This window comes from Narcine bancroftii, chromosome 7, assembly GCF_036971445.1.
Source record: "Narcine bancroftii isolate sNarBan1 chromosome 7, sNarBan1.hap1, whole genome shotgun sequence".
Classification (NCBI taxonomy): domain Eukaryota; kingdom Metazoa; phylum Chordata; class Chondrichthyes; order Torpediniformes; family Narcinidae; genus Narcine; species Narcine bancroftii.
This window is the reverse complement of record NC_091475.1, coordinates 175,867,812-175,888,028: the sequence shown is the minus strand read 5'-3', so window position 1 is coordinate 175,888,028 and position 20,217 is coordinate 175,867,812. Positions and strand designations below refer to the sequence as shown.

At 39.0% G+C, this 20,217-nt stretch overlaps 1 protein-coding gene across 2 annotated transcripts in view; it reads left to right on the top strand.

The window, feature by feature from the left end:
* LOC138739419 (mitochondrial intermediate peptidase-like) overlaps window positions 1-18,695 on the top strand; it is a 128,229-nt gene extending 109,534 nt beyond the window's left edge. Inside the window, exon 20 of one of the 2 annotated variants that reach the window (XR_011342228.1) lies at window positions 18,450-18,535. Coding sequence is in view for 1 of the 2 variants with exons in the window: in XM_069891409.1 (XP_069747510.1) it covers window positions 18,450-18,547 (98 nt within the window). In the remaining variant the exon portion in view is untranslated. Of the gene's footprint in view, window positions 1-18,449 lie in introns of both variants that reach the window. The other variant, XM_069891409.1, reaches the window with a different exon arrangement.
* Window positions 18,696-20,217: the final 1,522 nt, after the last annotated feature.

Below are 20,217 nucleotides of genomic sequence, written 5' to 3'. Positions count from 1 at the left end.
TCTCTATCCTTGGATCCATGATGTATGACAAAATCATCTGTATTGTTTCTCTTGATATGTGGAATCTGCATTGCACTTCAGGGAGGATCTCTGGGGATAGTGAATACGGTCGTTGAGGAGAATATTTTTGCATAATTTTCCAATGGTTGACAAAAGGGAGATCCCATTGTGATAGCCACAAATGGACTTGAACAAAATATTAACATCCTTTGGAAAATGCAAAATATCTCAATCCACTTGCAGCCTATTCAATAATGACACGGCATTTTAAAGTTCACTTCTCTCTTTTTTCCTTAACAATAATCTATTTTTCTCACCCTGTAAACACCCGTGGTCTGGTATCATCCTATATCACAATCCCATCACTCTTCCCATTCCATTAAACCTTGACTTTCCATCTCTCATACCAGTTCAACTTGTTGTCAACAAGACAACTCTGCTCTCTCCCATTTCCCACCACTGCATCCCATCTTCCACAACACCTTCGCATTTTCCCTCTGATTCTGGCCATTGCTTTTTAAACATTACCTCTGTATCCCTTCTCCTTCTCATTGGAACAGATTCTATTCCATTCACCAACCCCCCCCCCTTCTTCCTTGTCCCTCTTTCCTCCTCTCCCCTCTTTCCCTCTCTCAATTTTCCCCTCACTCTCTCTGGCTCACTCTGTTCTCTCTCATCCCCTCTCACCTCTCTCCCCCTCTCTCTCTTCTCTCCCCTCTTTCTCCCTCCCTGTCTCCCCATCCCCTTCCCCATCTCTCCCACATCTCCCTTCTCCCCCACACACTCACCTTTCCCGCATCTTCCCCTTCCAACCTCTGCTTCTCCCCTTTCCCTCTCCCTTCTCACCCTTCTGCCCCCACTCCCACCTCTACCCCTTCCCACCTCTCCCTCTCCCCTATCACCTTTTCCCCTTTCCCCCCACACTCTCCCACCCTCTCTCCCCTTTCCCTCTATCCCCTCATTCTCCCCTCCTTCTTCCTTCACTATCGCCTTTCCCACTCTATCTCTCTCACCCTCTCTTCCCCTTCATCATTTTAATTGTTGTAAATGCAATTTTCTAGAACTGCCCCACACACACACACACACACCCACACACACACACACACACACACACACACACACACACACACACACACACCTATTGTACAGAAGTTCAATCGTTGAATCTATTGAAATTAAAAGTATGACCTTACCAAGGAAATCTGCAGTGAAGATTTCAGTCTTTTGAGATTGGTGAAGATTTCAGTCTTTTGAGATTGGTGGGTGGGGGTGGGGTTGGTTTTCCTCTTGACCCTTGGATCATTTGTCATTATCTACTTGAATCTGAGATGCTCATTGCTAAGAGCAACAAAGTGGAAAATGGTAGCCTTTGCAATCTGCTGCTATAGCAACAATCTTCCATCTTTATTAACTGCATAGCTTCACTGAGCATGGTTTTTAATGTTAACTTTCAAGTTTCTGAAATTTTTATAGTTTCATTCATGAATTATTCTAAAATTTGTTATAAACTTGCATGGAAATTTTGTTTTTGTGACATATTAGAGGGGAAGTCTTCAACTTTATTTTTATAATAGATTTACAATCATTTGCAGTTTTCTAAATTCATATTTTGGTCAATGCATGAACATTTTGTGTGGTACGATACAACATTTATTCATGTTTGCAAATATAGTCTGTTGAATCCATAAGTGGAAACCTTTTTTTGAAATTTTGGTAACATTTGGCTGCACTGTAGCGGCAGCTAATTGGAGTCGAAAGAACGAGATCAGTACTCATTGGGCTCATCTGCACTCCAGTTGCTTATTGAATCTTCCCGCACTGTGCCTTATAAGCCCACGGGTAAGTCCCGCCCTCGTGCCAGAAACCACGTCACGACATTGCCCTATGCACATGCTAACCCGACCCAGCTGGCGGAAAAGACTGTCCTGGTGGCACCATCTTGACACTGCTGCTCCGCTGCCGAGACCCTAACATGTGGAGCTGGTTCGCCTGCCGTCAGAGATGTGCACCGCCACAGGCCGATGATTATGATGGCCTGAAACTTGCTGTGATAACTATTTAAAGAATGCAAAATTATCCAAAGTTAACATGTGGTAAATTATTTTATGTTTGTTTTGTAGAAGTGAAAGGAATCAATATACAGTACTGCAGGTATTTGTATTATAAAACAGATGAAACTTCTGTTTTCTTTGCATTGGCAGGACTGAAAAATTAGTGGAAAGTTATTTTCAATTGAATGTTGCTGTCAGATATCCAAAAGTCAAAAATGAAACAAATCCATGCCAAGTTCAGGCAAAAGAAACCGAGTCCAGATTTGTCCTTATTAACTGCTGTTTAGTAATGTGATATCTGTTTTCTACTTTAAACTTTCTCTATTTCATTAAGATACATTCCTTAAAAAGCTCAAAATGCTGGAGAAGCTCAGCAGGTCAAACAGTGTCCTAGATGTAGCAAAAGGCACTTCCAGGTGGCCAATTGCCCCGCTTGTAAAGCTGCATATTTTGGCAATATGCGGCTGTTGAGAGGCCACACGAATGTGCAGGAGGCGCTTGCAAGGCGAACTTTGTAACCCTCCTCATCCAAGAGGGACAATCACCACAGCACAGTGGCCTCCCCATCCATCTGAATGCAGCAGCCTAAAAGCGGCAGTATTTGGGATGACAGAGTGCCTGTTAGCTCCTCTCCCAGCTGCCCCTTCCCCGGCGCAGGACGTTGGGGCAGGGGCAGCTGGCTGGGCTGTCAGCGCAGGAACTGCGGGGCTAGAGCGGTCGGTGGGGGAGAAGGGGGCTGGGCTGTCAGCGTGGGGACTGCAGGGCTGGAGCGGCCAGTGGGGGAGAAGGAGGTTGGAGCAGCTGGCAGTGGAGAAGTGGGCTGGAGCGGCCGGCAGGGGAGAAGGGGGTTGGAGCAGCTGGCGGGGGAGAAGGGGGCTGGCCGAAACAATGCCGGTAACCGACTCGAGCTCCGGACGCCCCAGCCCCCCTTCTCCCCCGCAGGGGGGGGCAGAGTGATCAGTGTGGGGACATTCGTCCCCGCGCTGATAGCCCGTGCTGGCTGTCCCAGCTGACAGCCAGCCATCCTAACTTGATAGCCCAAGGGACAGGAGCCGGAATGCGCTCAGATGCACATCCCGGTGCAGCTGTCCCTTCAGGTGGCCAGCGTTGCGCTTTTAGCGCTGCCACCTGAACGACAAATCAAAGGGCCACTTTCTCCTCTTCAGGCGCATTCTTAGCGGAGAATCCACCTGAAGAAGCCTAAAGATACATAACTGACGTGGTATGAGAGAATGCCAGCAGGAGTCCGAACAAAAGGGTAGCGGGGAGAGGGATGGCAAAGGCAGGAGATGATAGGAGGGGACAGCACCGATTTTTCGGGCTGTTTATTTCAATCATGGTGTCTATCGATTTTCTTGATTTGGTTATGTATCTTTATCTGCTAGTTCTTCCAGCATTTCTGTGTTTTCCTTCCATTTGGTTTCATTTACATCAAAATAAATACTGGTGTTGAAAATGTGCTTTACATTATTTCTGGAATTTCAAGGCCCAATGTAAACATGTACTGTGCATTTGCAGTTCATCCCTTTTATGAAATTTGTGTTCCCATGTAAATAGTGATTTGTTGAGTTTTCAGCAAATGTAAATAGCTCACCACTTGATTATGCTGAATTCTACACTTCAAAGAGAAATTAGCTGCACAGAGGCTCCAGGCAAAGGTGTGTCCCTCCTGCTTTGGGTCTGATCTATTAAGTTCATTATGATGTATTAAAGTGAACCAAGTCTTTACAACTCACATAATTGCCATGTTGGATCAGTTACTGCAAAAACTCATTGAAAAAATTCTGAAAAGGGGTGTGGTGGAAACAAACACATTGAGGAAAATGTTTCATCTATGGATTGATTAAATTGTTATCTAATCCTGCAATAATCTGAAAAGGTTTCCTGATGTGTTTTAGATGTACTATTTGTTGTAGTTAAAGAGTTGTGTTCTTCCACTAAAAGTTTACAAATGCTTAACTTTTCAGTTCAAAAGCAGACAAGTACTAAACCACAATATTATAAACTTTGGGTCTTGTGTAATGGCACTGGTAGATGATTGACATCCATGAAGGGTTCTATTCTGAAATGTACAAATAGAGATTCATTTAACTCTGAATCTAGTTTTAACATTATGGATTAACCATTTCTTCAACTTCTATAATGATAGAACCTCAATGGATTTCATTCAGTGTTTCATATTTTTGGTAAACTTATTTATTTTGAGCTTTTCAAATAGGTATAGGTGCTACAAGTGTTACGAGCCCAGAGGACCCCAAAACCCAGCAGCAATAGATATTCACCAAGACAAATGGTTATTTAAACAAAAGTTCCTTTTAATTACCTTTAAACATGAAAACAAAATCACACTTTAACTTATCACTTTTAACTAACCTACCTTACCCCCTTCTAATTCTAAGTGCACGTGTGTGTAAAGTGTGTGTAAATTCAGAAAAGTTCTTCGATTCAAAGTCCAATCTCATTTCTCATTTCTCCAAGTTTACTGGTTGCAGGCAGTTCTTAGACTGTGCACAGAAGTTAACATTTAGGAAGTTCACCAGGCTTTGGTGGTTGAAAGATTAATGGTCACCGCTCAGGAAGGTTCTTGTCGGTTTTCAGAGAGAGAGATTTGTTGTTCGCTGGATACCCACAACTGATCCCTTTTAATCGGCCACTTCAGTGTCTTGCTGAAAAACCTTGCCCCATCAGTGTTTTCCAGATAATAATCTCTTTCTTTCTGGTCACTACAGAGTTCCTTTTGGTTTCTCTTATTTCAAGTGAAACATTAGGCAGCCAGTCCTCTCTTCTTGTATGAACCATAAGGCCTTTGACCAGGCTGAACTAAGCACTCACAACCCGTCTTCAAAACGGGGTTTTTCCACAAGTTTGCCAGCTTCTCCTGTTCCAGTCCCAGCTGCTGCTGCTGACTGTAAAACTGCCGAACTGATCTCCCTCTCTCTCCCTCTCAGAGAAAAGCCTGTTTCGCTCCCTTTCTGCTTGCAAAACCTCTTAGAACAGCAAGCAGCACTCCCAGAGAGCCTACTCCAAAACTACTCCTCCGAGTTCTTTCATCTGTTGCTTTCCAAAACAACAATCCATTAGTCCTTGGGCACTCTCCAAAGTTTTTGCAAAGGTTCTCGGAGCCAGCCTGTCCAGCTTGAGCAGAGCTCCAGTATTTTAAATGAGATCTGTTTTGAAATGTTTGTATGTGACCTACACCAAAAAACCTGCCCAATTTATCTCCCAAAAAAACATCTATAATCTGTCACACAAGACTCATACTGGGTTTGGAAACAGTTGCTACCTATCCACCATCAGACCCCTAAACAACAGACTCAATCAGAGACTCATTTAAGAACTCTCACTTTGCACATTATTTATTTCTGAGTGGTTTTTTTTGTATTGCACAGTTTGTTTACATTTCATTTTTGTATACACATCTTTCTTCTTGTGCACAGCATAAGTTACTGATTAGTATAAATTCTATCTGACCTGCAGGAGGAAGATTCTCAGGGTTGTATGTGATGTCACATATGTATTCTGATGGTAAATTTGAACTTTGAACTGTTTTGGCATCTTAAAGGATATTTATACAAGGTGATTTTTAAGGGAACTAGATTATATTCGATGTTAGGGATGAAGTCGCTCCAATGAATGTTGAGGATGGAGCGGAGACTCGGACTTGTCTCCGCTCCATCCTCAACATTCATTGGAGCGACTTCATCCCTAACATCGAAGTACTCGAGATGGCAGAGGCCGACAGCATCGAATCCACGCTGCTGAGGATCCAACTGCGCTGGGTAGGTCACGTCTCCAGAATGGAGGACCATCGCCTTCCCAAGATCGTGTTATATGGCGAGCTCTCCACTGGCCACCGTGACAGAGGTGCACCAAAGAAGAGGTACAAGGACTGCCTAAAGAAATCTCTTGGTGCCTGCCACATTGACCACCGCCAGTGGGCTGATAACGCCTCAAACCGTGCATCTTGGCGCCTCACAGTTTGGCGGGCAGCAACCTCCTTTGAGCCCACCTCACTGACAAAAGACAAAGGAGGAAAAACCCAACCCCAACCAACCAATTTTCCCTTGCAACCGTTGCAACCGTGTCTGCCTGTCCCGCATTGGACTTGTCAGCCACAAACAAGCCTGCAGCTGACGTGGACATTACCCCTCCATAAATCTTCATCGGCGAAGCCAAGCTAAAGAAAAAGAAGATTATATTGGAAAACCAAGCACATAACTCTTAATTTTATAGTCTGATTTATTTGATCTATTAATGCAAATCTGAAGACTTGACTGGATATTAGGCAGAGAGATTTGTGCTAGATAACCTCTCAATTTATATCATCTGTAATTTGCCATGTCTGGCAAATGTGGCTCTCTAATCGGGGAAGTGGGAATTTAAATTGAATATTCATTTTGGGATTGTAGTATTTCTTGATAATTTGGTGAAAGAGACATTAGTTTCAAACAATCGTAGAAAGGGCCTCAGTTTCTGTTAAGGATTGTGCTGTTGAAAAACTAATTTCATGTGCAGACTAAGTAAATTGATTCAGTAAGTTAATGTCATTTATCTAATGTTTTCTTTCTTTTTTCTTTTTATGACTTTATTGTAAAATTGCATTTTAGTAAATTTCCCGTGAATTATTAATTCCCTCTGTATGAAAGAGGTGGACTAATGGTGAAATGCACTTTGAATTTGCATCCATAAGGTCCCTTTTTCCCCAAAATAAATCTGCTTAAAATGACTGGTAAAACAAGAAGTTGCAATGTCAAGAAACTGTTATTCAAGAGAGAATATGACCAAAGTTTTGGCCAAGGAGGTAGGCTTAGGGAATCAAAATTTACCGTCGTGAACAAATCATGAAATTTGGTGGTTTGAGCCAGCATCATTGCCTTGTCTTGAAGGAAAAAATAAAATAAATTAGAGAAAACAATCTGCACTTAGGACCATGGCTTCCAAAAGCACAGTATCCATTTTGGGGGACTTAAGGAGGCCAGGATTAGAGGAGTACTGATTGTAGGCATGGAAGCAGTTAGTCATAACAGAGTGGAAGGATGAATGCAAGGATAAAAATTGAGCTAGTGCTTAAGCAAGAGTCGACTCGATTTAGATCAGAAAACATTGGGATGGAGGTGAATGAATTTGATTTGACAGACATAACTTTAAAATTCAACAATTGCACTGAGGGGGATGATTCCTTTAGTTTCCCTAATACCGATTGGAAGAGGTTTCTGTTTTATGTCGGTCAAGGGCTGACAATTTATAGACAGTGGAAGGATTCACGTAATAGAATAGTGCAGCTGAGCAAGTTGTTGTCAGCTTAGACATGGAAGCAGTGTTTGCAGATGATGGGGAGCATGACAGAGTGGTGTCCTTGGTTTCTACAGCAGTGGCTTTATTTCAAACAATGCCAGGGCAACGGGTGGCTGGTCACTTGCCTCCTAATTCATTCCTGAACTTTGAGTTTACTTTCACTTTTTGTGCCTGTCACATCCAGATAGATGATTTTTAAATTGGTAAAGACTTGTGTCCCACAGTTTTGCAGACTTTAATTTGATGCATTTCTTAAATTTCCTAAGATTTAATTTCCTACTTCTCGGAGAGCAGTTTTCTTGCCTGGCAAAATAAACGTAGTGTTAGTGTTAAGTGAGTGAAATCCAGGCACTAGTTTTTGCCTCGTCATCTATATTAAATGACCTTTGGATTCAAGTTATTTTTCTTTGTTTATAACATAATTTTCACAGTGTAATTTCTTCTTTCTTCTCTGAAATGACATTGTTATCACAGAGTCTTGTGTTCAAGTGAAAATATTTGAGGGTTGATGAAATGAGTTCTGCAATACTTTCCCCTCTGATACGGAGCTTCTTTGTGAAGATAGTCATTTCCTTGCTACTTGATGCACAAGTGCTCTTCAAAAATGTCTGGAGCAGTCCACATTATTTTCATCAAAGGGTTTTAGCTTCATATTATTCGTTGGTTAATTATGCCCAATATTTGTGATTATCATAAAGCCAACAGCTTATTAATCAGTCTCCATCCTTTAACCAGTCTGCATCCTATGGCTATATTGCAAAACAATAGACTGACATGAACCTGTTAGTAATAATGTTTAGTTTGGTTGCAGTCATTCTGCCCATTTTAATCATTTTGATGTTTTAAAAAGAAGTACCACTGTGGGTATTATATTCTTCTTTCTTTTGAGAGAGATCAAGGCACAAATAACCAACCACTAGAAAAGAAAGGCTATAGAGAAACATGCAGGAAAGCTTAATCAATAACTTCAACATATTGTTTGTAACAAATGGCATCTTACTCTGTAAAGGGAGCACTTAGGCAAATGCGATTTGAGTATCAGTTTAGCACTGAAAGCTAAATGTTACAAGAATATTTCAAACCTGCACATCCAGCATTTATATTTATCCAACATGAACTTTCTTTTCTGTTTTCTCCCCATTCTTTCCATTAACCTACAAAAGAGTTCTCACTCTGGTGAATACTTCAACCTTGGCTAATACAGTCATTAAACCCAATCTGAAAATGCATATTTCAGACAGTTTCGAAATCAGGTTGACTTATTGGCTGTTTGGGTTTAGGATTTTTTTTTTCTGATTTATATTATTATGTTTTTGTATTTGTGAATCATTGCTTTTGTAATTTAATTTTTTATACTTTTCAAGAGCAGTGTAAAGATTTTTAAATATATTCTCTTTTTAAGAGCAAGTTTTAATTACTTGTGTCGTTTTTGATAACTTAGTCACTCTCGAAGTCAAATGCTGCATACCAGAAGTGACTTAATCTCACCGTTCTCCTTTGCAATGTCAATGCAGCATACTTAGAATAATGCATCCCATGTATGGAGGCTTTTTTGTAATTTTAAGTGCTTCTCTGAGCAAGAACTGGGAATGTTGATTCTGATTGACTGGTAACAATGGTGCAGGGAAGTCAAAACAGAGCAAGCTCTGCGCTCCTGATCCTGCCTGGCAGTTGCCAACTTCCTCGTGACCAACAGAGGAGGTTAGAATAGCACTAAGGTAGCCTCATTAGTAAATGTAAATGGGGGTCATGACATTCATGGGATCCCAATGACATTTTAACCTGGTCCTCAGCATGGAACTGCTAAAGCTTTTGAAAATCAGTAAGGCTGCTGGAGTTTAAAGTGAATTCCGTAGTGGAACCAAGAGGACCAGAAATCCTGCTGTCTAAGATTGTTTAAATTTCAGAAATAGAACAACCTTTACAAATATAAAATACATTACATTCATATGTTGCCATTCTCAGTGCAAGGCGTAACATTTCATTTACATTATATCAGCATGACATTAGTTTTCCTTCACATAACTTCCTGAGCAAACAGACAGAGGTTTTTTTAAGAAGTACCAGCCTCTCAATATGCAAAGACAGGAAAGCTTTAAATCTGGTCTTCTCTATAGTGCTTTTTGTACACCACTTCCATATAACCCTATAACCACTTACAGCACAGAACAGGCCAGTTCAGCCCTACTAGTCCATGCCGTAACAAATCCCCACCCTCCTAGTCCCACTGACCAGCACCCCATCATTGTGTAGAACTGGACCAGTCAGCAACATTCAGTTGTAGGCAACTACGTGCCCTGGAAGATCAGCAATGTTTGGGCAAATCAAAGGATGACTTTTGTAACCTTTTAGCAGCACCTACTTTTGATCTCTGTGTGCACCATTATATTAGCCCATGAAATGGAGATCCTGTCATTAAGCCCATGAAATGGAGATCCTGTCATTAAGCAGCTTGGTACGAACAGTATGACAAAATCCACTGCTACTCTGTTCCTTGGCAAGCACACATTCCAGAAGTGGTTGGGCAACAGTCTTGCCCCATTGCACCCACCTCAAGGAAGCTGTAGTGGGGGGAGTCACGTGATGGAGTAGTGGCCGGACGGTGAACTCCAGCCCTCTCCAGAAAAGTCGGGAAAAACAAGAGAAAATACAAAGGCACAGAAATACAAGTTAAAGAAAAGTGAGTATAAAGGTGGAAAGAAGATGGAGACAAAAGGAGAAAAATCAAAATCAACGGAAAGAAGAGAGGAAGAGAAGACAACGGAGGAAAAAGGTGAAGGCCTTACCTGTCCGAAGAGGCCCGCTGTGGAGAGAGGAGCCCACTACCTCAGGTCGGTAGAAAAAGAACTACAACAATGGCTCACAGAGCCGAGTAAAAGTGCGCAACCGCGCATGAAAAAAAACACACCGACGGGAGGGGGGACCAGCTGGGGAGTCGATCTCCACAGCCGGCAACGACAGCTGCAGAACACCTGCAGCAAGAAGAGACCACAGAAGACAATGGAAACAAGAAAGAAGAGGAGGAAAGGGCAGCAAAGAAACAACAGATGGTCAACCCAGAGGAAGAAGAAGAGGAAGAGTACAGTGAAATAGATAAAGGGAAAGGCAAGGTAAAGGATATACTTGCTCTTGTTAGAGGATACATGGAGTCATTTAAAGAATGGCAAACACAGGAATTCAATGATTTAAGAAGAAGAATAAACAACACAGAAGAGAAAATAAATAAAATGGATATGACCTTAACAGAAATGGGGAAAAAAATGGACAAGATGGAAGAGCGGGCAATAGCAGCAGAAATGGAGGTAGAAGACTTAAAAAAGAAATTGGAGGAATCTAATAAAAAAACTAAAGAGACACAAGAATTACTAGCCCAAAAAATAGATATAATGGAAAATTATAACAGAAGAAATAACATAAAGATAGTGGGCCTTAAGGAAGATGAAGAAGGCAAGAATATGAGGGAGTTTATAAAAGAATGGATCCCTAAGGCCCTAGGATGTCCAGAACTACAGCAAGAAATGGAAATAGAAAGGGCACATAGAGCATTGGCCCCTAAACCACAACCACAACAAAAACCAAGATCTATTGTAGTAAAATTCCTAAGATATACTACAAGAGAAAAGGTACTGGAGAAGACAATGGAAAAAGTAAGAGAGGGCAACAAACCACTGGAGTATAAAGGGCAAAAAATCTTCATTTATCCAGATATAAGCTTTGAACTCCTAAAGAAGAGAAAAGAGTTCAATACAGCAAAAGCGATTTTATGGAAGAAAGGATATAAATTTACACTGAAGCATCCTGCGGTATTGAAAATATTTATTCCAGGACAACAAAACAGACTATTCTCGGATCCAGAAGAAGCACGAAAATTTGCAGAACAATTACAAAAATAGACTGAGGGATGAAGACGGGTAATGAGAGCAAAAATTATCACGATTGATATGTATGTGGGTAAAGACAAAAATAGACTGAGGGATGAAGAAGGGTAAGGAGGGTAAAAATGACCACGATTGATATGTATGCGGGTAAAGAGGTATAAGAGTGAATAGAGACAATGGGCATATGTGAAAGTATCTGTAATTAGAGGAAAACATAGAGAGTATAGACAAGAATTAATAAGAGAAGGTAATGGAATAGAGAGAATAAGGAGGGAATTAAAAGAGTGACCTTTGTGACATATAAAAAGCGAAATCTTTTCTGGGGGGGCTGGGTGGGGGAAAAGAGCGGTCACTGCAAAATCAGTTGACGCTTGCGAGTGGATTCGCAAATCCAAATGGAGAGGGGAGATGTGGTTGTCCGACAAGGGATAAAGGGCAACTCAGGAGGGGAAGGGGAGACTGGGGATAAAGAAGATAGAAATAGGAGAATAAGGAAAATGTTGGATGTTGTAGGAATGTTGTCTGGTAAAGAGTTGAAAATAAGAAAACAGAAATGGAAAAGGAGGAAAGGTAATGATGGAAAAACGGAAAGAGAAGATAAACAAAATATAAAATGGCTACGCTGAACTATATGACTCTAAATATTAATGGAATACATAACCAAATTAAAAGGAAGAAACTACTAAATTTACTGAAAAAGGAAAAAATAGATATAGCATTTGTCCAAGAAACACACTTAACTGAATTGGAGCACAAGAAATTAAAGAGAGATTGGGTAGGACATGTAACAGCAGCATCGTATAATTCAAAAGCAAGAGGAGTGGCTATATTAATTAGCAAAAATGTGCCATTTAAAATAGAAGAGGAAATAATAGATCCAGCAGGGAGATATGTTATGATAAAATGTCAGATATATTCAGAGCTTTGGAATCTACTTAATATATATTCACCTAACGAAGAAGATCAAAAGTTTATGCAAGATATCTTTTTGAAGGTAGCTAATACGCAAGGGAACATACTAATAGGAGGGGATTTCAATCTGAATTTGGATCCAAATATGGATAAAACGGGGAAAAAAATTAACAGGAAGAACAAAGTAACCAAATTTATAATTAAATCAATGCAAGAAATGAAACTTGTGGACATATGGAGGAAACAAAACCCAAAAGAAAAGGAATACTCATACTACTCGACTAGACATAAAACATACTCAAGGATAGACCTATTCCTGTTATCAGCCCACATTCAAGGGAGAGTTAGGAAAACGGAATATAAAGCTAGACTATTATCGGACCACTCACCCCTGTTATTGGCAATGGAGCTAGAGGACATCCCTCCAAGAATGTATAGATGGAGATTAAACCCCATGCTACTTAAAAGACAGGATTTTAGAGAATTTATTGAAAAACAATTAAAAATGTACTTTGAAGTAAATACGGAATCAGTGGAAGATAAGTTTATACTATGGGACGCAATGAAAGCATTCATTAGAGGGCAAATAATAAGTTATGCAACCAAGATGAAGAAGGACTATAACCAGGAAACAGAGCAGTTGGAAAGGGAAATAATAAACATAGAAAAAAAATTAGCAATAAAGGAAGATACAACCAAAAGAAGAGAATTGGCGGATAAAAAAATAAAATATGAAACATTACAAACATATAAGGTGGAGAAGAATATAATGAAGACAAAACAGAAATATTATGAACTAGGTGAAAAAACACACAAAATCTTAGCATGGCAGCTTAAGACAGAGCAAACTAAGAAAATGGTATTGGCAACAAGGAAAAAAGACAAACAAATTACATATAATCCAAAAGAAATTAAGGAAAACTTCAGAGAATTCTATGAACAATTATACCGAACCGAAAACGAAGGGAAAGAAGGGAAAATAGATGAATTTTTGACTAAAATTGAACTACCAAAACTACAAATAGAGGAACAAAATAAATTAACAGAACCATTTGGAACAGTAGAAATACAAGAGATAATAAAAAATTTACCAAATAATAAGACACCAGGAGAGGATGGACTCCCAATAGAATTCTACAAAACATTTAAAGACCTAATAATACCGCCCCTCCTGGATGTAATCAACCAGATTGATGAGACACAAAACTTACCAGATTCATGTAAAACAGCAATAATTACAGTGATACTAAAACAAGGGAAAGATCCACTCTCACCAGCGTCATATAGACCAATATCTCTGCTAAACACAGATTATAAGATAATAGCTAAACTATTAGCGAACAGATTAGCAGAACAGGTACCGAAAATGGTAAATTTAGACCAAACTGGATTTATCAAAAAAAGACGCACAACAGACAATATTTGTAAATTTATTAACTTAATTCATGCAGTAGAAGGAAATAAAGCACCGGCAGTAGCAGTTGCTTTAGACGCAGAGAAGGCCTTCGACAGAGTAGAATGGAATTACTTGTTCAAAGTATTGCAAAAATTCAGTTTACCGGAGAAGTATATTAATTGGATTAAAGCATTATATAAGGGACCGTTAGCGAAAGTGACAGTAAATGGACATGTATCAAAGCAATTTAACTTAAGCAGGTCAACGCGGCAGGGATGCCCACTATCACCATTATTGTTTGCGCTAGCTATAGAACCACTAGCAGAATCGATAAGAAGAGATAATAATATAAAAGGAATAAAAATAAAAGACAGGGAATATAAAATCAGTCTGTTTGCGGATGATGTGATAGTGTACTTAACAGAACCAGAACTATCAATAAAAGAACTATATAAGAAATTGAAGGAATATGGAGAAGTGTCGGGATACAAGATAAACGTAAATAAAAGTGAAGCAATGCCTATGAATAACGCGGATTTCTCAAAATTTAAGGAGGAATCCCCATTCAGATGGCAAACGCAGGCAATAAGATACCTAGGTGTGCAAATAAACAAAAATCTAGGCCAATTATATAAACTCAATTACAATCCACTAATGAAAAAATTACAGGACGATTTAGAGCATTGGAAAGAGCTACCACTAACACTGATAGGAAGGATAAACTGTATTAAAATGAACATTTTTCCAAGGATACTATACTTATTTCAGGCATTGCCAATACAACTGACAGAAAAATTCTTCAAAGAGTTAAAGAAAATAATAAGGAGATTTTTATGGAGAGGGGGGAAACCGAGGATAGCACTAGATAAATTAACAGAATGGTATAAACAAAGAGGCTTACAATTGCCAAACTTCAAAAATTATTATAGAGCCGCACAATTAAGGTACCTATCAGATTTTTATCAAACAAGGGAAAAACCAGACTGGACGAGACTAGAATTAGATAAAATAGGGGAAAAGATACCTGAACACATATTATATAAATGGGACGAAAAATTGGTACAACATAGAACTTCTCCAGTATTACACCATCTCCTCAATATATGGAAGAAGATTCATGTAGAAAGAAATAAAATAAATTACCAAATACCAAAACTAATATTGACGCAAAATAAGCTACTCCCTTTTACAATAGACAACCTTGCCTTTAGAAAATGGGAAAAAAAAGGGATTAAAAGAATAGAAAATTGTTTTTCAGGAAGTAGATTCTTATCCTTTGAACAAATGAGAGATAAGTACAATATAACTGGAGATACAGCGCTGGCATATTACCAACTGAGATCCTACTTGAAAGATAAATTAGGAAGCAACTTGAGTTTACCAGAGGGAAGTAACCTTGAATATGTGATTACAGATACAATGTTAATCAAAAGATTTATAAAAAATATGTATATTAAACTGCAAGAAAAGGAGAATGAGGAAACAAATGGTAAAACTAAACAAAAATGGGAACAAGATTTAAATATAAAGATAAAAAAGGAAACATGGGAGAAGTTATGCTCTGGAACGATGAGAAATACAATAAATACGAGGCTGCGTATGATACAATATAATTGGTTACACAGACTATACATTACACCGCAAAAGTTAAATAAATGGGACCCAACAGTATCTGATAGATGTTTTCGATGTAAAAAAGAAAGGGGAACAACAATTCATGCAATCTGGACATGTGAGAGAGTAGAAAAATTTTGGGATGATCTCAATCAGATATTAAATAAAATAACAGAAAACAATATACCAAAGAATCCAGAGATCTTTCTCCTAAGTAACATAAAAAATAAAGAATTTGGAATTGACTTGGAAGATGCACAAAAAAGATTTGTCAAGATAGCCCTAGCCGTAGCAAAAAAATGTATTATGTCAACCTGGAAAATGGAAGATAATTTGAAAATACAACAATGGTATATAGAAATGAATAAATGTATTCCATTAGAAAAAATAACATATAGTTTAAGAAATAATATTTAAATATTCGAACAAGTATGGGAGCCTTACATTAAATACAATAGCGAAAACCTACCGGGAACAAACATTACCTAAGTTGATGGAAGGAGAAGAAAAGAAAAGAATGGACTCAGTAGAATTTCTGGTGTATTTTTGTTGAATGACAACATTGTCTAACTGAATTAATGCAACCTAGATTGTATACCTAAAATGGATGAGAGGGGGGGGGTGGGGGGGTGGCTTGGGAGGAGGGAGGGGGGAGGGAGAAAAAGTCACTGTAAATGTGTGGAAAAGAAAAAGTGTATATCATGGCTATTGTGATTTATGGTGTGAAAAATAAAAAATTTTAAAAAAAAAGGAAGCTGTAGTGACAGTGAGACTTGGGTGTGCATGCAGAATCTGATTAAAGGCTCTGCTCATAACCAACCAATCAAGGTCTTGGTGCTTTTTTAAAAATTCTAATTCTGTGGCAGTTTGGCACTTGGGTTTTGGGCAGTTTACTCGGAGAATCATCTGAGGGAATCCATTGTCTGATTCTCTTATAGGTCCTTGAGGATCATTTTTTGAGCCCCCTGACTATTGGTCAAAGGCAATTTATTCCCCACCAATCCTTCTGAGGGCATCAAGGGCATGTAGAATCTCAGTATGTATCTCAACACTGTGAATCACAGTGCCCAAAGAGTTTAATGAAGCCACACGCTCACAATGAGGGCTATATTGGATACAAATTGTACGCATTTCTCTGCAGATTTGTGCTTTCATGGAGATGTCGCCCAAGCCATTTTCCAGAACTTGACTTCTCCTCCCCAAGTGTGAAACTGTTGAAAAACCCATTTCAAACTGCTCAGTCTTTATCCTGCCCAATTCATGCTGTTTAAAAACTAGGGACAGACTAATAGAATTGAAAATCTACCTCAAGCACAAAAATGCTGTCTGATCCCATGGAGTTCCTTCCACGATTTAAAACTGCAGCAGATTTTGTTTCTCTATTTAATATTGCGAAGTAACATTTAGTGGTAATGATGTATCCAAAACTTGTTTATTGTTTTAGAAAGCATTGACTTTAACTTCCCAGCTTCCAGGTCTAAAAGGTATATTAAATTTAATTTTCATTTTCAATCTCCCACTATTTAAACCTTGTAACCATTACTTAAACCTGGTCACATATATCTTGAAAATCTTTCAACTAAGTTAAAAACTTTGCTTACCACCTCAAAATAATTGGGTCGTCACAGTTTTGTGCAATTTGTTTAAGTTTTTACAAACTGTATTTGTGTTTAAATTCTGTTATGAATTTCACTATGTATGTGACTTTTTCTTCTGGTTGCAGCAGATTGTTACCAGCATTGTAAATTTTGCTCTTCAGCAAGTAAATGAATACTTTCCCTTTGTAGAAGATGGACAGTGTGGTTAGTTTGGGAGCAATATAGTTAAACATTGCGGAATGCTCTCAAGCTTTGGAAAGAATCTCACTCACCTCCTGTGAAGAAGCAATAAACATGATGTATTATGCGGGAGTCTGCTACCTTTGTAACTCAGTGCCACATTGTCTAGGAGACGAGAATCCTTATAAAGTACATTGTCTAATACTCAGAGAGCTCATTGCTTTAAATCTAATATGGTTGCTATGTACAGTGGGACCCTTGTGTGTTATGTACTGTGCTGTCAGAAATAAGATGTATGAGGCTGTCAGAACCTTACCAGTTCACTGTCTTTCCACACCTGCATATTTACATCTGTGGTCTGGAGACACTCCAATATGTCACCTGCAAGGACTCTGTGGTTTATACAATCTTGAAAATTAGACGGTAAAAGCTCACAACAAAGTGATGCTGATATTAAACTGACCCATTTCCTAGGGTTCTGGGATGAGAACTGATCATTCTATTCTTATAAATATCAAACCAGTGAAGACAAATACTGATATTTGGGGCACAGTCCTAAGCGCATCCTTTGTTGTCACGTTTACAATTTTTAAAATCATTATTACAGATATTTTGATTGATTGAAACTCTTAAAAAGTAAATCTTTGTAATTAAATTTTTTTTGTTTATCATGCTAAGGGTGTGAGATATAATTAATTTTTACTGTTTGTATAATACGAGCATGTTAATCGGCACTGCTGCAAACATTTTGGTAAGTGAAGGTTTCATATCATAAATGTAAATTCTCTGAAAGCTTTTTGAATAAGCAATGATAGATTTATCTCCTGATAACATATTTGACCTTCTAATTGGTTGCTATCTATAATGGTTTGTATAAAGTGGATATTGATAGCACAATATGAAACTTTTTCCTTAGTATGTGATAAATCTGCCATGGATATTTCTGCTCATTTGCTCATTCACTCCAAGTTGTATGGAGTAAGATAATGGCTACGAGAATGACTGAACTATATTGACATTTCAGTGGTATGAACAAACTAGATACGTTTGGAGAAGGTTGTTTACTTTTCCTTTCCAACATATGTGAAACAAGATCTTTAATAGAATGAGGTTTAATAATTGGTGTGTTTCAATTTACAGTTTTCTGCATTTTCTATCTGAAATATAGTAGAAAGGATCCGTGTGAGTTATTATAGCAAAAACACTTTTGATTATCAAAAAAACCTTCTTATTCTTAAAAATAGGCTCCATTATTCTCATTTGTAAAATACCATGGTGGTCTTTCTTTATTCCACTTAATCAGATCACAATAATGTCAGAAGAAGCAAGCAAGTTGAGCCAAAAAGGACAAAAGCTTAAAGCAAACAAAAGAGGTGATTAATCAGGAGTGAAATTGCATTTGAGAAATAGAACAGACTACAGCTAGAGCCAATCTTCAAAGGAAATGATTTACATTGGAGATTATTTTAATAGGCTTAGTTAACAATGGTGGAGTAAATTTGTAATTACAAGCTTTTATTTGCAGGCATGCTTCAAAAGAAACCTTCCATGGATGACCTTGTTGATGCCTTGGTGTCAGACCTGGATTTAAACTTTGAAACTTTCTTTTTTGATTCTAAGTAATGAAAAAATATGTCTGCAGGAAGTTTGAGTTACATATGTGTCTGTGGAATACTATAGAATTTATACATGCATTTGTATATATAATGTGATTTGTAAAGTAATTTCAGTGTCTTCAACATATTTTGTATTGTACCTAATTTAATTAGTTTTCATTAAAATGTTAAAATAAAATTGTTTTTTTATTATTCATTAAAATACAAAATATTTCATAAAAACATTTTTTTTATTTCAATCCATTAAAGTGCTGGAGAAACATAGCAGGTCATGCAGCGTTCTTTATACAGCGAAGATGAGTAACCAACATTTTGGCCCCGAGTCCTTCAAAAAAGCATTTAGGTAGTGGTGGGGGTGGGGGGGGGGCATAATACAGCACAAAAGAAAAATGCTGGGAAGTGATGGGGCGAAGCTCTCTGAATGGAGAGAGAAGGGGGTAGGGAGCTAGAGGAAAGCAGAGGGATAGGGAAAGAGAGACAGGGGAGGGACTTTAATGAAAACCAGAGATCTCTGAATGGAGAGGGAAGGGGGTGGGGGCTGGAGGAAAGGAGACAGAGGAAAGCTTTTTTTTGAATGCATGTTTTCAAGTTTGTCAATGGTAAAAGGTTGAAGTGTGGTTTTTAATGAGATGAATTTAGTTTTGTGAAGCAAGATAAACTTTCTGGTTTCAGAGTTGTGTCTTATTACTAGGGCTGATAATGTGTATGATTAACTAGTTTGCATTTTAATTTTTATCACACTTATTAACAGGAAAATTGGTGTTGTGGTGGTGTGACCAGTGGAAGAAACACAGCCACCATGTTGAGGGTCATTAATGACAGTTTTTAATTCAAATTCAGCACGCCCCTATAAGGGCAACATGAGCTCAGTCACCTGGTGCATTGTGACATCATAATCGCTGCCCAGGGTGGACGATGGAAGGGAGGCTGGAGTCAGAGAGAAACCTCTGACAACGCCATTTCCCTATGGCTGCCCCGTCACGTGGTGATACAAGCGGCGCCGATTCACCATGAGGATGTGCGCCGCCACAGGGTCACCATTTTCAAAGAAGGCATTTTACAACATCTAACTGTGGCTGGATGTGCCATTGTATATTAGCTTGCTGTTGGACAGCTCACTGCTATCTTGCTGGCAGACACCAGCCCATTCCTGATGTCCATTCTGCCCAACTTCCCAACCTTGTTGATATCCAACAGCTATGAGGAAGAGTCTGATCAGGCCTCGTGAAGATGATAGAAGAGTGGCAATTGGCAGCACATAAAGAAACTTTCAAAGTGACAGAAGGGATCAGACCATCTCCAGATTTGGGCATGAGGAGAAACATTGGAATCAAGATAGAAAAAAAAGTTTTGTGGTACAAGAGCTGGCAGAAACAATGGCCCTACCAGACAGCCTTGTGTATCTTGGGTTGAATCAGGCTGTGCCTGTGTGGGAGATTGAGGTTAGAGGCTGTGGAGGGAAGCTTTCCTGAGGAAATGGGATCCACGACCCTTTGGACGAGTGTTCTCTGGTAGAGCTGTGATCCAGTGGTGGAGAGGAGGAGAGGAGAGGGCACAGAGTGCTAACAGTCAGTCTCTGGAGATTTGTTGACCAAACAACACCCTGCCCTTAGCACCTCCACAGCAGGTTTGATAACAATGTGGAGGTTGGTTTTGGTGAGTGGATTGCTGCATGTT